The sequence below is a fragment of the Mytilus trossulus genome, chromosome 8 (genome assembly GCF_036588685.1).
Source record: "Mytilus trossulus isolate FHL-02 chromosome 8, PNRI_Mtr1.1.1.hap1, whole genome shotgun sequence".
Lineage (NCBI taxonomy): Eukaryota > Metazoa > Mollusca > Bivalvia > Mytilida > Mytilidae > Mytilus > Mytilus trossulus.
In genome coordinates this window covers 46366774-46382837 of record NC_086380.1, presented here as the reverse complement: position 1 = coordinate 46382837, position 16064 = coordinate 46366774, and the positions used below count along the sequence as shown (strand labels likewise).

Here is a 16064-nt window from a genome sequence, read left to right as displayed (position 1 = left end):
TATCAACTCATTCGGTTATCAAGAGCTTGCAGCTGCTACTTAGACTTTGTTAAACGTCACCAGTGTCTCAGCAGTGGTATGTCAAAAAATTTCTCGTCCTTAAAAAGAAATCTTGTTAATGAATATTCTGGAATAACTTATAAAAATAATACAGGATGGTCTTGAATTATAAATTATGTACTGACGTGGTTTATCATCATAATGAAGTATCATAGTACTAATATTCTTTAATTGGTCTTTGTAATCTATACTTTTACTTTTAGTCTATTTTGGTAATTTCCATTTGACGTGGTTCGGTATTTATTGTGCTACGGTAATTTTTTGTATTCTTGTGTTTAGATTTCCTTATGTGCTATGTCAATATGCCTATTTTTTTTTATTTATTTTTTTATAGTTGTAAGATAATAATACAAAGTTGACTGCTGCTATTGTTAACATTTTTACATATTACGTCTTTTTGTTTTATTCACACATTGTTGTCAATATAATGGAATTTTATACCACTGTCTTACAAGAGAGCGGTTTAACTATTGAACCTGGTTTAATAAAATATTTTATACATAAGAAAACGCCTGTACCAAGTCAGGAATTTGACAGTTGTTATCCATTCGTATGATGTGTTTGAGCTTTTTATTTTGCCATTTGCTTCAGGACTTTTAGAATTTTTTTCCGTCGATATAATTGAAAGAGTCACCGCTCTGTTAAATTATCTTTCGATAGAATAATTATAATAACCAAAATCGTTTGTTTTTTTTCTGTTTAACATAGAACATTTTCTATGTGTGTCCATGATGGACTCTGTCGGGGATATAGTGGACGGTATCACTTGAAAAATAGATCTCTACTTAAGGTGGTACCCAACACTTTCACAAAAATCAATTTTTTATTTTCATAAAATTTTGTCAAAGTATTAACTTATCCACTTTGACAAAAATATAAAAAATTCAAAAAATTTGAACAAACCAATTTATCAGAAAAATTACACTGGTTATAAAGAAGTTTGACAAACACTCATTTTGATCATTGAGAAGCTTTATATTCCCTTAACAACGCAACGTAATTAAAATATTTAGCTGATTTTACAGAGTTATCTCCCTGTAGTGTTAGGTACCACCTTAGAGATGCAAAACGTAGTATTTTTTGTTTTACCTTTTAGAAAACTTAACATCTGATGTTATATTTTGAACCAGTCTATGATGAATAAGGGGCTGTGTGGTTTATAGTTAACCAACTACAAAACTTACTTAACGATATTAAGAGGACATCATAAGTCTTCAACCATCCACGAAACAAAGTATTAATACGTGAAATGGAACAAAGTATATTTTTTTTTTAAATCATATGACCAGTGAAATTAAAAAAGATAATGTATAAAAGATCACAACTTCTTATTAGAATGATGCTAATATAATTTCCATTTTCATCAATCATTATTACGAACGGTATGAATGTTGCTCAATTTTTAAGGCCTTACGGCATATAGTTGCTAACATGTATGTCAGGTGACGGTCGGATAGTTTTTTCATTGGCAATTAAATCGCGGGTACATAATATATAATACTATTTTGTATATGCGTTCATGTTTCCTTTTGTGTTCCAAATAAAATAGGTTTACTAAAAAGTATTTCAATAGTTGTTTATTGTTTGTTTATTTCGATCGTTACTCTTCCTTCATAAACGACAAGAACTTCATTACTGAACCATTTCGAATATGAAATAAATCATGACACGACTTAACAAAACCATGACACCAATTTTTTGGTAATCTAAGATTATAAGCAAGAGTAGCTATTTTTCCAACGAAACAAAATTGAAACCAACTGTCATATTTCTGATTTGGTACAGACATCGCCTAGCTTACGAACAGGGACTATGTCATAGGTAACGACAGCAATACTTTTTTACTTCTTATAGTTTGTTTCTGTGTGTGTTGCGTTGCTCCTCAGTGTTTCTGTTGTTTCGTTGTTTTCCTCTTATAGTTGATGCATTTACCTCAGTTTTAGTTTGTAACCCGGATTTGTTCCTCTCAATCAATTTACGACTTTCGAATAGCGGTATACTACTGTTGCTTTTATTTATCATATTTTACGGAATGCAAATTTATTCTAATTTTTATTTTAGGTTTACCGACCAACCCACCTGGTAAGTATCATCTTGTGATAAAAAAAACAAAATGAGGCTGATAGGTAACTAGGTATGAATTGGAATAGAAATATTCACAACGGAAGAACATTATTAAAATTAATATGAAAATTGTTTTAATCTAAAAGTTTAAAGATTATTAAGTCATTTACAAAGATAATATAATTTATTATAAATGTACTTACACTTTTTAGCTGTGTACAAATAAGCTTTGTTTCAATGGCTTTTTGAAATGTATAAAACTTATGAATTATACAAGGCTTGTCATTGAGAAACAAAAATTCATCTTAGTGTAACTCAAATAAAATTTAATCAAACGCCAAATAGATAACAAATTAAGTATTGAAACAGATATATTTCAAAATACTACGCGAAATCTAGCAAATGTCATTTAATCTGTTGGTAAGCAAACCTTTGTGTTTCAAATGATTTTAATCATGTACGAAAAATCTTTTTCCCCAAAACTGATATATGCAAAAAACATAGAAAAACATGTTTTGTACAATCAAACCATACACAAAAAATGCATCAAAAATAGAAATTTATTAATTTTGAATAGAGCACTTTATTTCACTTTACAGAAACGGTGACAAGATATTATTGTTACGAAGCTGTTCCTGGTATCCTTGTTTTTGGTTGGGATGAAATGCCATGTACCTGTTATGTTGGATTGATAGGATTACTAATTGTCATCAATTTTATATCTTGTCTTTGTTGTTGTTTCCGCAAAAAGTCAGACCCTGAAGACGATATGCATTCAAGAGGAAGACGAAAATTTCAAAGAGAGTAAGTGTAATTACATAGTTAGAGAGGAATTATACTGCAACAACGTTCGTAACGTTCAATTGTATCACCAACTTTCATAGCATCAATTAAACATTGATGTTACGAAAATGTTTGAGCAAACGCAAACGACGAATGACAGATTTTAAATGTAAGTTTCGAAGTTGTTGTCTGTCAGTTTCATTAGAATGGAGACAAAAATACCAGGCTCAAGCTAGCAGCCACTTCGCTAGCAGCCAGTTTTCAGATATGTCTATAAACCCAAAAGTTGCATAAGATTCAAACGCACTTTAAATGTTTTTATCAATCATATAATCACAAAATAATCTGTTTTTATATAAGAATGAGCAGCCGACGACACTATTTAATGTTTTTTTTCTTCAAATTAATATGTAATTTCCTGTTCATTACTTAATTCGCTTTTCATATACCAAACAGCGTGCTGCGCGCACTTTTAAATAGTGTATGAACAATAGCTATGTACTTATTTAAATGCTGGCAAAATTGATGTTACATGACATCGACTTTTCGATAAGAAATCAATTTTGTGACATTTTAAGAAATAGCTTTCCATAGTCTCGGCATCCTGTCAAGTAGTTCCTAAAAAGTATCAATAGTTTTGCATTACACGAATAGAAAATTGCACTCGTGCTTTGCTATTTTTTTTGTCAGACAAATTTGTTTTGAGAAAAGATTCTTCTTCTGAACAAGCGGAATTCGCTCACAGTTGATTATACGAAAGGTTTATTTGTTGAACTTAATGTATGGTGTGCACGGAAAATACAAATCAACAATTTATAAAAGAAACCTACCTTTGGACATATGGTGAAATTTTCCCACCTTTTGGAATTTTTTACACTCTTTTAAAAATTGGGGTACGGCATTTTTTTAAAATCTAACTTTGTCCCACCTGGACCTTTTGACCCATTGGACCTTAGACCCTTACCTATCATTTGCACCTAGTGGGTAAAAAAGTATTGCCGTAGGGAAATTTTGACAGACTTTTGAAAATTTGGGGTAGGCATAATGACCCTTAAGACCTAAGTTCGGACCTATGGTGAAGACAAACTATGAGTTGTCCCACCTGGACCTTTTGGCCCATTGGAACCTAGCCCATTACCTACCATTTCCACCTAGTGGCTGAAAAAGTATTGCCGTAGGGAATTTTTTACACTCTTTTAAAAATTGGGGTACGGCATTTTTTTTAAATCTAACTTTGGACCCATGGTGAGGACAAACCATGAGTTGTCCCACCTGGACCTTTTGACCCATTGGACCTTAGACCCTTACCTATCATTTGCACCTAGTGGGTAAAAAAGTATTGCCGTAGGGAAATTTTGACAGACTTTTGAAAATTTGGGGTAGGCATAATGACCCTTAAGACCTAAGTTCGGACCTATGGTGAAGACAAACTATGAGTTGTCCCACCTGGACCTTTTGGCCCATTGGAACCTAGCCCATTACCTACCATTTCCACCTAGTGGCTGAAAAAGTATTGCCGTAGGGAATTTTTTACACTCTTTTAAAAATTGGGGTACGGCATTTTTTTTAAATCTAACTTTGGACCCATGGTGAGGACAAACCATGAGTTGTCCCACCTGGACCTTTTGACCCATTGGACCTTAGACCCTTACCTATCATTTGCACCTAGTGGGTAAAAAAGTATTGCCGTAGGGAAATTTTGACAGACTTTTGAAAATTTGGTGTAGGCATAATGACCCTTAAGACCTAAGTTCGGACCTATGGTGAAGACAAACTATGAGTTGTCCCACCTGGACCTTTTGGCCCATTGGAACCTAGCCCATTACCTACCATTTCCACCTAGTGGCTGAAAAAGTATTGCCGTAGGGAATTTTTTACACTCTTTTAAAAATTGGGGTACGGCATTTTTTTTAAATCTAACTTTGGACCCATGGTGAGGACAAACCATGAGTTGTCCCACCTGGACCTTTTGACCCATTGGACCTTAGACCCTTACCTATCATTTGCACCTAGTGGGTAAAAAAGTATTGCCGTAGGGAAATTTTGACAGACTTTTGAAAATTTGGGGTAGGCATAATGACCCTTAAGACCTAAGTTCGGACCTATGGTGAAGACAAACTATGAGTTGTCCCACCTGGACCTTTTGGCCCATTGGAACCTAGCCCATTACCTACCATTTCCACCTAGTGGCTGAAAAAGTATTGCCGTAGGGAATTTTTTACACTCTTTTAAAAATTGGGGTACGGCATTTTTTTAAAATCTAACTTTGGACCCATGGTGAGGACAAACCATGAGTTGTCCCACCTGGACCTTTTGACCCATTGGACCTTAGACCCTTACCTATCATTTGCACCTAGTGGGTAAAAAAGTATTGCCGTAGGGAAATTTTGACAGACTTTTGAAAATTTGGGGTAGGCATAATGACCCTTAAGACCTAAGTTCGGACCTATGGTGAAGACAAACTATGAGTTGTCCCACCTGGACCTTTTGGCCCATTGGAACCTAGCCCATTACCTACCATTTCCACCTAGTGGCTGAAAAAGAATTGCCGTAGGGAATTTTTTACACTCTTTTAAAAATTGGGGTACGGCATTTTTTTTAAATCTAACTTTGGACCCATGGTGAGGACAAACCATGAGTTGTCCCACCTGGACCTTTTGACCCATTGGACCTTAGACCCTTACCTATCATTTGCACCTAGTGGGTAAAAAAGTATTGCCGTAGGAAAATTTTGACAGACTTTTGAAAATTTGGGGTAGGCATAATGACCCTTAAGACCTAAGTTCGGACCTATGGTGAAGACAAACTATGAGTTGTCCCACCTGGACCTTTTGGCCCATTGGAACCTAGCCCATTACCTACCATTTCCACCTAGTGGCTGAAAAAGTATTGCCGTAGGGAATTTTTTACACTCTTTTAAAAATTGGGGTACGGCATTTTTTTTAAATCTAACTTTGGACCCATGGTGAGGACAAACCATGAGTTGTCCCACCTGGACCTTTTGACCCATTGGACCTTAGACCCTTACCTATCATTTGCACCTAGTGGGTAAAAAAGTATTGCCGTAGGGAAATTTTGACAGACTTTTGAAAATTTGGGGTAGGCATAATGACCCTTAAGACCTAAGTTCGGACCTATGGTGAAGACAAACTATGAGTTGTCCCACCTGGACCTTTTGGCCCATTGGAACCTAGCCCATTACCTACCATTTCCACCTAGTGGCTGAAAAAGTATTGCCGTAGGGAATTTTTTACACTCTTTTAAAAATTGGGGTACGGCATTTTTTTTAAATCTAACTTTGGACCCATGGTGAGGACAAACCATGAGTTGTCCCACCTGGACCTTTTGACCCATTGGACCTTAGACCCTTACCTATCATTTGCACCTAGTGGGTAAAAAAGTATTGCCGTAGGGAAATTTTGACAGACTTTTGAAAATTTGGGGTAGGCATAATGACCCTTAAGACCTAAGTTCGGACCTATGGTGAAGACAAACTATGAGTTGTCCCACCTGGACCTTTTGGCCCATTGGAACCTAGCCCATTACCTACCATTTCCACCTAGTGGCTGAAAAAGTATTGCCGTAGGGAATTTTTTACACTCTTTTAAAAATTGGGGTACGGCATTTTTTTTAAATCTAACTTTGGACCCATGGTGAGGACAAACCATGAGTTGTCCCACCTGGACCTTTTGACCCATTGGACCTTAGACCCTTACCTATCATTTGCACCTAGTGGGTAAAAAAGTATTGCCGTAGGGAAATTTTGACAGACTTTTGAAAATTTGGGGTAGGCATAATGACCCTTAAGACCTAAGTTCGGACCTATGGTGAAGACAAACTATGAGTTGTCCCACCTGGACCTTTTGGCCCATTGGAACCTAGCCCATTACCTACCATTTCCACCTAGTGGCTGAAAAAGTATTGCCGTAGGGAATTTTTTACACTCTTTTAAAAATTGGGGTACGGCATTTTTTTAAAATCTAACTTTGGACCCATGGTGAGGACAAACCATGAGTTGTCCCACCTGGACCTTTTGACCCATTGGACCTTAGACCCTTACCTATCATTTGCACCTAGTGGGTAAAAAAGTATTGCCGTAGGGAAATTTTGACAGACTTTTGAAAATTTGGGGTAGGCATAATGACCCTTAAGACCTAAGTTCGGACCTATGGTGAAGACAAACTATGAGTTGTCCCACCTGGACCTTTTGGCCCATTGGAACCTAGCCCATTACCTACCATTTCCACCTAGTGGCTGAAAAAGAATTGCCGTAGGGAATTTTTTACACTCTTTTAAAAATTGGGGTACGGCATTTTTTTTAAATCTAACTTTGGACCCATGGTGAGGACAAACCATGAGTTGTCCCACCTGGACCTTTTGACCCATTGGACCTTAGACCCTTACCTATCATTTGCACCTAGTGGGTAAAAAAGTATTGCCGTAGGGAAATTTTGACAGACTTTTGAAAATTTGGGGTAGGCATAATGACCCTTAAGACCTAAGTTCGGACCTATGGTGAAGACAAACTATGAGTTGTCCCACCTGGACCTTTTGGCCCATTGGAACCTAGCCCATTACCTACCATTTCCACCTAGTGGCTGAAAAAGTATTGCCGTAGGGAATTTTTTACACTCTTTTAAAAATTGGGGTACGGCATTTTTTTTAAATCTAACTTTGGACCCATGGTGAGGACAAACCATGAGTTGTCCCACCTGGACCTTTTGACCCATTGGACCTTAGACCCTTACCTATCATTTGCACCTAGTGGGTAAAAAAGTATTGCCGTAGGGAAATTTTGACAGACTTTTGAAAATTTGGGGTAGGCATAATGACCCTTAAGACCTAAGTTCGGACCTATGGTGAAGACAAACTATGAGTTGTCCCACCTGGACCTTTTGGCCCATTGGAACCTAGCCCATTACCTACCATTTCCACCTAGTGGCTGAAAAAGTATTGCCGTAGGGAATTTTTTACACTCTTTTAAAAATTGGGGTACGGCATTTTTTTTAAATCTAACTTTGGACCCATGGTGAGGACAAACCATGAGTTGTCCCACCTGGACCTTTTGACCCATTGGACCTTAGACCCTTACCTATCATTTGCACCTAGTGGGTAAAAAAGTATTGCCGTAGGGAAATTTTGACAGACTTTTGAAAATTTGGGGTAGGCATAATGACCCTTAAGACCTAAGTTCGGACCTATGGTGAAGACAAACTATGAGTTGTCCCACCTGGACCTTTTGGCCCATTGGAACCTAGCCCATTACCTACCATTTCCACCTAGTGGCTGAAAAAGTATTGCCGTAGGGAATTTTTTACACTCTTTTAAAAATTGGGGTACGGCATTTTTTTAAAATCTAACTTTGGACCCATGGTGAGGACAAACCATGAGTTGTCCCACCTGGACCTTTTGACCCATTGGACCTTAGACCCTTACCTATCATTTGCACCTAGTGGGTAAAAAAGTATTGCCGTAGGGAAATTTTGACAGACTTTTGAAAATTTGGGGTAGGCATAATGACCCTTAAGACCTAAGTTCGGACCTATGGTGAAGACAAACTATGAGTTGTCCCACCTGGACCTTTTGGCCCATTGGAACCTAGCCCATTACCTACCATTTCCACCTAGTGGCTGAAAAAGTATTGCCGTAGGGAATTTTTTACACTCTTTTAAAAATTGGGGTACGGCATTTTTTAAAAATCTAACTTTGGACCCATGGTGAGGACAAACCATGAGTTGTCCCACCTGGACCTTTTGACCCATTGGACCTTAGACCCTTACCTATCATTTGCACCTAGTGGGTAAAAAAGTATTGCCGTAGGGAAATTTTGACAGACTTTTGAAAATTTGGTGTAGGCATAATGACCCTTAAGACCTAAGTTCGGACCTATGGTGAAGACAAACTATGAGTTGTCCCACCTGGACCTTTTGGCCCATTGGAACCTAGCCCATTACCTACCATTTCCACCTAGTGGCTGAAAAAGTATTGCCGTAGGGAATTTTTTACACTCTTTTAAAAATTGGGGTACGGCATTTTTTTTAAATCTAACTTTGGACCCATGGTGAGGACAAACCATGAGTTGTCCCACCTGGACCTTTTGACCCATTGGACCTTAGACCCTTACCTATCATTTGCACCTAGTGGGTAAAAAAGTATTGCCGTAGGGAAATTTTGACAGACTTTTGAAAATTTGGGGTAGGCATAATGACCCTTAAGACCTAAGTTCGGACCTATGGTGAAGACAAACTATGAGTTGTCCCACCTGGACCTTTTGGCCCATTGGAACCTAGCCCATTACCTACCATTTCCACCTAGTGGCTGAAAAAGTATTGCCGTAGGGAATTTTTTACACTCTTTTAAAAATTGGGGTACGGCATTTTTTTAAAATCTAACTTTGGACCCATGGTGAGGACAAACCATGAGTTGTCCCACCTGGACCTTTTGACCCATTGGACCTTAGACCCTTACCTATCATTTGCACCTAGTGGGTAAAAAAGTATTGCCGTAGGGAAATTTTGACAGACTTTTGAAAATTTGGGGTAGGCATAATGACCCTTAAGACCTAAGTTCGGACCTATGGTGAAGACAAACTATGAGTTGTCCCACCTGGACCTTTTGGCCCATTGGAACCTAGCCCATTACCTACCATTTCCACCTAGTGGCTGAAAAAGAATTGCCGTAGGGAATTTTTTACACTCTTTTAAAAATTGGGGTACGGCATTTTTTTTAAATCTAACTTTGGACCCATGGTGAGGACAAACCATGAGTTGTCCCACCTGGACCTTTTGACCCATTGGACCTTAGACCCTTACCTATCATTTGCACCTAGTGGGTAAAAAAGTATTGCCGTAGGGAAATTTTGACAGACTTTTGAAAATTTGGGGTAGGCATAATGACCCTTAAGACCTAAGTTCGGACCTATGGTGAAGACAAACTATGAGTTGTCCCACCTGGACCTTTTGGCCCATTGGAACCTAGCCCATTACCTACCATTTCCACCTAGTGGCTGAAAAAGTATTGCCGTAGGGAATTTTTTACACTCTTTTAAAAATTGGGGTACGGCATTTTTTTTAAATCTAACTTTGGACCCATGGTGAGGACAAACCATGAGTTGTCCCACCTGGACCTTTTGACCCATTGGACCTTAGACCCTTACCTATCATTTGCACCTAGTGGGTAAAAAAGTATTGCCGTAGGGAAATTTTGACAGACTTTTGAAAATTTGGGGTAGGCATAATGACCCTTAAGACCTAAGTTCGGACCTATGGTGAAGACAAACTATGAGTTGTCCCACCTGGACCTTTTGGCCCATTGGAACCTAGCCCATTACCTACCATTTCCACCTAGTGGCTGAAAAAGTATTGCCGTAGGGAATTTTTTACACTCTTTTAAAAATTGGGGTACGGCATTTTTTTTAAATCTAACTTTGGACCCATGGTGAGGACAAACCATGAGTTGTCCCACCTGGACCTTTTGACCCATTGGACCTTAGACCCTTACCTATCATTTGCACCTAGTGGGTAAAAAAGTATTGCCGTAGGGAAATTTTGACAGACTTTTGAAAATTTGGGGTAGGCATAATGACCCTTAAGACCTAAGTTCGGACCTATGGTGAAGACAAACTATGAGTTGTCCCACCTGGACCTTTTGGCCCATTGGAACCTAGCCCATTACCTACCATTTCCACCTAGTGGCTGAAAAAGTATTGCCGTAGGGAATTTTTTACACTCTTTTAAAAATTGGGGTACGGCATTTTTTTAAAATCTAACTTTGGACCCATGGTGAGGACAAACCATGAGTTGTCCCACCTGGACCTTTTGACCCATTGGACCTTAGACCCTTACCTATCATTTGCACCTAGTGGGTAAAAAAGTATTGCCGTAGGGAAATTTTGACAGACTTTTGAAAATTTGGGGTAGGCATAATGACCCTTAAGACCTAAGTTCGGACCTATGGTGAAGACAAACTATGAGTTGTCCCACCTGGACCTTTTGGCCCATTGGAACCTAGCCCATTACCTACCATTTCCACCTAGTGGCTGAAAAAGTATTGCCGTAGGGAATTTTTTACACTCTTTTAAAAATTGGGGTACGGCATTTTTTTTAAATCTAACTTTGGACCCATGGTGAGGACAAACCATGAGTTGTCCCACCTGGACCTTTTGACCCATTGGACCTTAGACCCTTACCTATCATTTGCACCTAGTGGGTAAAAAAGTATTGCCGTAGGGAAATTTTGACAGACTTTTGAAAATTTGGGGTAGGCATAATGACCCTTAAGACCTAAGTTCGGACCTATGGTGAAGACAAACTATGAGTTGTCCCACCTGGACCTTTTGGCCCATTGGAACCTAGCCCATTACCTACCATTTCCACCTAGTGGCTGAAAAAGTATTGCCGTAGGGAATTTTTTACACTCTTTTAAAAATTGGGGTACGGCATTTTTTTTAAATCTAACTTTGGACCCATGGTGAGGACAAACCATGAGTTGTCCCACCTGGACCTTTTGACCCATTGGACCTTAGACCCTTACCTATCATTTGCACCTAGTGGGTAAAAAAGTATTGCCGTAGGGAAATTTTGACAGACTTTTGAAAATTTGGGGTAGGCATAATGACCCTTAAGACCTAAGTTCGGACCTATGGTGAAGACAAACTATGAGTTGTCCCACCTGGACCTTTTGGCCCATTGGAACCTAGCCCATTACCTACCATTTCCACCTAGTGGCTGAAAAAGTATTGCCGTAGGGAATTTTTTACACTCTTTTAAAAATTGGGGTACGGCATTTTTTTTAAATCTAACTTTGGACCCATGGTGAGGACAAACCATGAGTTGTCCCACCTGGACCTTTTGACCCATTGGACCTTAGACCCTTACCTATCATTTGCACCTAGTGGGTAAAAAAGTATTGCCGTAGGGAAATTTTGACAGACTTTTGAAAATTTGGTGTAGGCATAATGACCCTTAAGACCTAAGTTCGGACCTATGGTGAAGACAAACTATGAGTTGTCCCACCTGGACCTTTTGGCCCATTGGAACCTAGCCCATTACCTACCATTTCCACCTAGTGGCTGAAAAAGTATTGCCGTAGGGAATTTTTTACACTCTTTTAAAAATTGGGGTACGGCATTTTTTTTAAATCTAACTTTGGACCCATGGTGAGGACAAACCATGAGTTGTCCCACCTGGACCTTTTGACCCATTGGACCTTAGACCCTTACCTATCATTTGCACCTAGTGGGTAAAAAAGTATTGCCGTAGGGAAATTTTGACAGACTTTTGAAAATTTGGGGTAGGCATAATGACCCTTAAGACCTAAGTTCGGACCTATGGTGAAGACAAACTATGAGTTGTCCCACCTGGACCTTTTGGCCCATTGGAACCTAGCCCATTACCTACCATTTCCACCTAGTGGCTGAAAAAGTATTGCCGTAGGGAATTTTTTACACTCTTTTAAAAATTGGGGTACGGCATTTTTTTTAAATCTAACTTTGGACCCATGGTGAGGACAAACCATGAGTTGTCCCACCTGGACCTTTTGACCCATTGGACCTTAGACCCTTACCTATCATTTGCACCTAGTGGGTAAAAAAATATTGCCGTAGGGAAATTTTGACAGACTTTTGAAAATTTGGGGTAGGCATAATGACCCTTAAGACCTAAGTTCGGACCTATGGTGAAGACAAACTATGAGTTGTCCCACCTGGACCTTTTGGCCCATTTGAACCTAGCCCATTACCTACCATTTCCACCTAGTGGCTGAAAAAGTATTGCCGTAGGGAATTTTTTACACTCTTTTAAAAATTGGGGTACGGCATTTTTTTTAAATCTAACTTTGGACCCATGGTGAGGACAAACCATGAGTTGTCCCACCTGGACCTTTTGACCCATTGGACCTTAGACCCTTACCTATCATTTGCACCTAGTGGGTAAAAAAGTATTGCCGTAGGGAAATTTTGACAGACTTTTGAAAATTTGGGGTAGGCATAATGACCCTTAAGACCTAAGTTCGGACCTATGGTGAAGACAAACTATGAGTTGTCCCACCTGGACCTTTTGGCCCATTGGAACTTAGCCCATTACCTACCATTTCCACCTAGTGGCTGAAAAAGTATTGCCGTAGGGAATTTTTTACACTCTTTTAAAAATTGGGGTACGGCATTTTGTTTAAATCTAACTTTGGACCCATGGTGAGGACAAACCATGAGTTGTCCCACCTGGACCTTTTGACCCATTGGACCTTAGACCCTTACCTATCATTTGCACCTAGTGGGTAAAAAAGTATTGCCGTAGGGAAATTTTGACAGACTTTTGAAAATTTGGGGTAGGCATAATGACCCTTAAGACCTAAGTTCGGACCTATGGTGAAGACAAACTATGAGTTGTCCCACCTGGACCTTTTGGCCCATTGGAACCTAGCCCATTACCTACCATTTCCACCTAGTGGCTGAAAAAGTATTGCCGTAGGGAATTTTTTACACTCTTTTAAAAATTGGGGTACGGCATTTTTTTTAAATCTAACTTTGGACCCATGGTGAGGACAAACCATGAGTTGTCCCACCTGGACCTTTTGACCCATTGGACCTTAGACCCTTACCTATCATTTGCACCTAGTGGGTAAAAAAGTATTGCCGTAGGGAAATTTTGACAGACTTTTGAAAATTTGGGGTAGGCATAATGACCCTTAAGACCTAAGTTCGGACCTATGGTGAAGACAAACTATGAGTTGTCCCACCTGGACCTTTTGGCCCATTGGAACCTAGCCCATTACCTACCATTTCCACCTAGTAGCTGAAAAAGTATTGCCGTAGGGAATTTTTTACACTCTTTTAAAAATTGGGGTACGGCATTTTTTTTAAATCTAACTTTGGACCCATGGTGAGGACAAACCATGAGTTGTCCCACCTGGACCTTTTGACCCATTGGACCTTAGACCCTTACCTATCATTTGCACCTAGTGGGTAAAAAAGCATTGCCGTAGGGAAATTTTGACAGACTTTTGAAAATTTGGGGTAGGCATAATGACCCTTAAGACCTAAGTTCGGACCTATGGTGAAGACAAACTATGAGTTGTCCCACCTGGACCTTTTGGCCCATTGGAACCTAGCCCATTACCTACCATTTCCACCTAGTGGCTGAAAAAGTATTGCCGTAGGGAATTTTTTACACTCTTTTAAAAATTGGGGTACGGCATTTTTTTTAAATCTAACTTTAGACCCATGGTGAGGACAAACCATGAGTTGTCCCACCTGGACCTTTTGACCCATTGGACCTTAGACCCTTACCTATCATTTGCACCTAGTGGGTAAACAAGTATTGCCGTAGGGAAATTTTGACAGACTTTTGAAAATTTGGGGTAGGCATAATGACCCTTAAGACCTAAGTTCGGACCTATGGTGAAGACAAACTATGAGTTGTCCCACCTGGACCTTTTGGCCCATTGGAACCTAGCCCATTACCTACCATTTCCACCTAGTGGCTGAAAAAGTATTGCCGTAGGGAATTTTTTACACTCTTTTAAAAATTGGGGTACGGCATTTTTTTTAAATCTAACTTTGGACCCATGGTGAGGACAAACCATGAGTTGTCCCACCTGGACCTTTTGACCCATTGGACCTTAGACCCTTACCTATCATTTGCACCTAGTGGGTAAAAAAGCATTGCCGTAGGGAAATTTTGACAGACTTTTGAAAATTTGGGGTAGGCATAATGACCCGTAAGACCTAAGTTCGGACCTATGGTGAAGACAAACTATGAGTTGTCCCACCTGGACCTTTTGGCCCATTGGAACCTAGCCCATTACCTACCATTTCCACCTAGTGGCTGAAAAAGTATTGCCGTAGGGAATTTTTTACACTCTTTTAAAAATTGGGGTACGGCATTTTTTTTAAATCTAACTTTGGACCCATGGTGAGGACAAACCATGAGTTGTCCCACCTGGACCTTTTGACCCATTGGACCTTAGACCCTTACCTATCATTTGCACCTAGTGGGTAAAAAAGCATTGCCGTAGGGAAATTTTGACAGACTTTTGAAAATTTGGGGTAGGCATAATGACCCTTAAGACCTAAGTTCGGACCTATGGTGAAGACAAACTATGAGTTGTCCCACCTGGACCTTTTGGCCCATTGGAACCTAGCCCATTACCTACCATTTCCACCTAGTGGCTGAAAAAGTATTGCCGTAGGGAATTTTTTACACTCTTTTAAAAATTGGGGTACGGCATTTTTTTTAAATCTAACTTTGGACCCATGGTGAGGACAAACCATGAGTTGTCCCACCTGGACCTTTTGACCCATTGGACCTTAGACCCTTACCTATCATTTGCACCTAGTGGGTAAAAAAGTATTGCCGTAGGGAAATTTTGACAGACTTTTGAAAATTTGGGGTAGGCATAATGACCCTTAAGACCTAAGTTCGGACCGATGGTGAAGACAAACTATGAGTTGTCCCACCTGGACCTTTTGGCCCATTGGAACCTAGCCCATTACCTACCATTTCCACCTAGTGGCTGAAAAAGTATTGCCGTAGGGAATTTTTTACACTCTTTTAAAAATTGGGGTACGGCATTTTTTTTTAAATCTAACTTTGGACCCATGGTGAGGACAAACCATGAGTTGTCCCACCTGGACCTTTTGACCCATTGGACCTTAGACCCTTACCTATCATTTGCACCTAGTGGGTAAAAAAGTATTGCCGTAGGGAAATTTTGACAGACTTTTGAAAATTTGGGGTAGGCATAATGACCCTTAAGACCTAAGTTCGGACCTATGGTGAAGACAAACTATGAGTTGTCCCACCTGGACCTTTTGGCCCATTGGAACCTAGCCCATTACCTACCATTTCCACCTAGTGGCTGAAAAAGTATTGCCGTAGGGAATTTTTTACACTCTTTTAAAAATTGGGGTACGGCATTTTTTTTAAATCTAACTTTGGACCCATGGTGAGGACAAACCATGAGTTGTCCCACCTGGACCTTTTGACCCATTGGACCTTAGACCCTTACCTATCATTTGCACCTAGTGGGTAAAAAAGTATTGCCGTAGGGAAATTTTGACAGGCTTTTGAAAATTTGGGGTAGGCATAATGACCCTTAAGACCTAAGTTCGGACCTATGGTGAAGACAAACTATGAGTTGTCCCACCTGGACCTTTTGGC

At 39.5% G+C, this 16064-nt stretch overlaps 1 protein-coding gene across 1 annotated transcript in view; it reads left to right on the top strand.

The window, feature by feature from the left end:
• LOC134727713 (GATA zinc finger domain-containing protein 14-like) overlaps positions 1-16064 on the top strand; it is a 47699-nt gene that overhangs the window by 10909 nt on the left and 20726 nt on the right. The window contains exons 5-6 of the mRNA XM_063592097.1: positions 2122-2142; positions 2724-2928. Coding sequence (XP_063448167.1) covers positions 2122-2142; positions 2724-2928 — 226 coding nt within the window. The remainder of the gene's footprint in view (positions 1-2121; positions 2143-2723; positions 2929-16064) is intronic.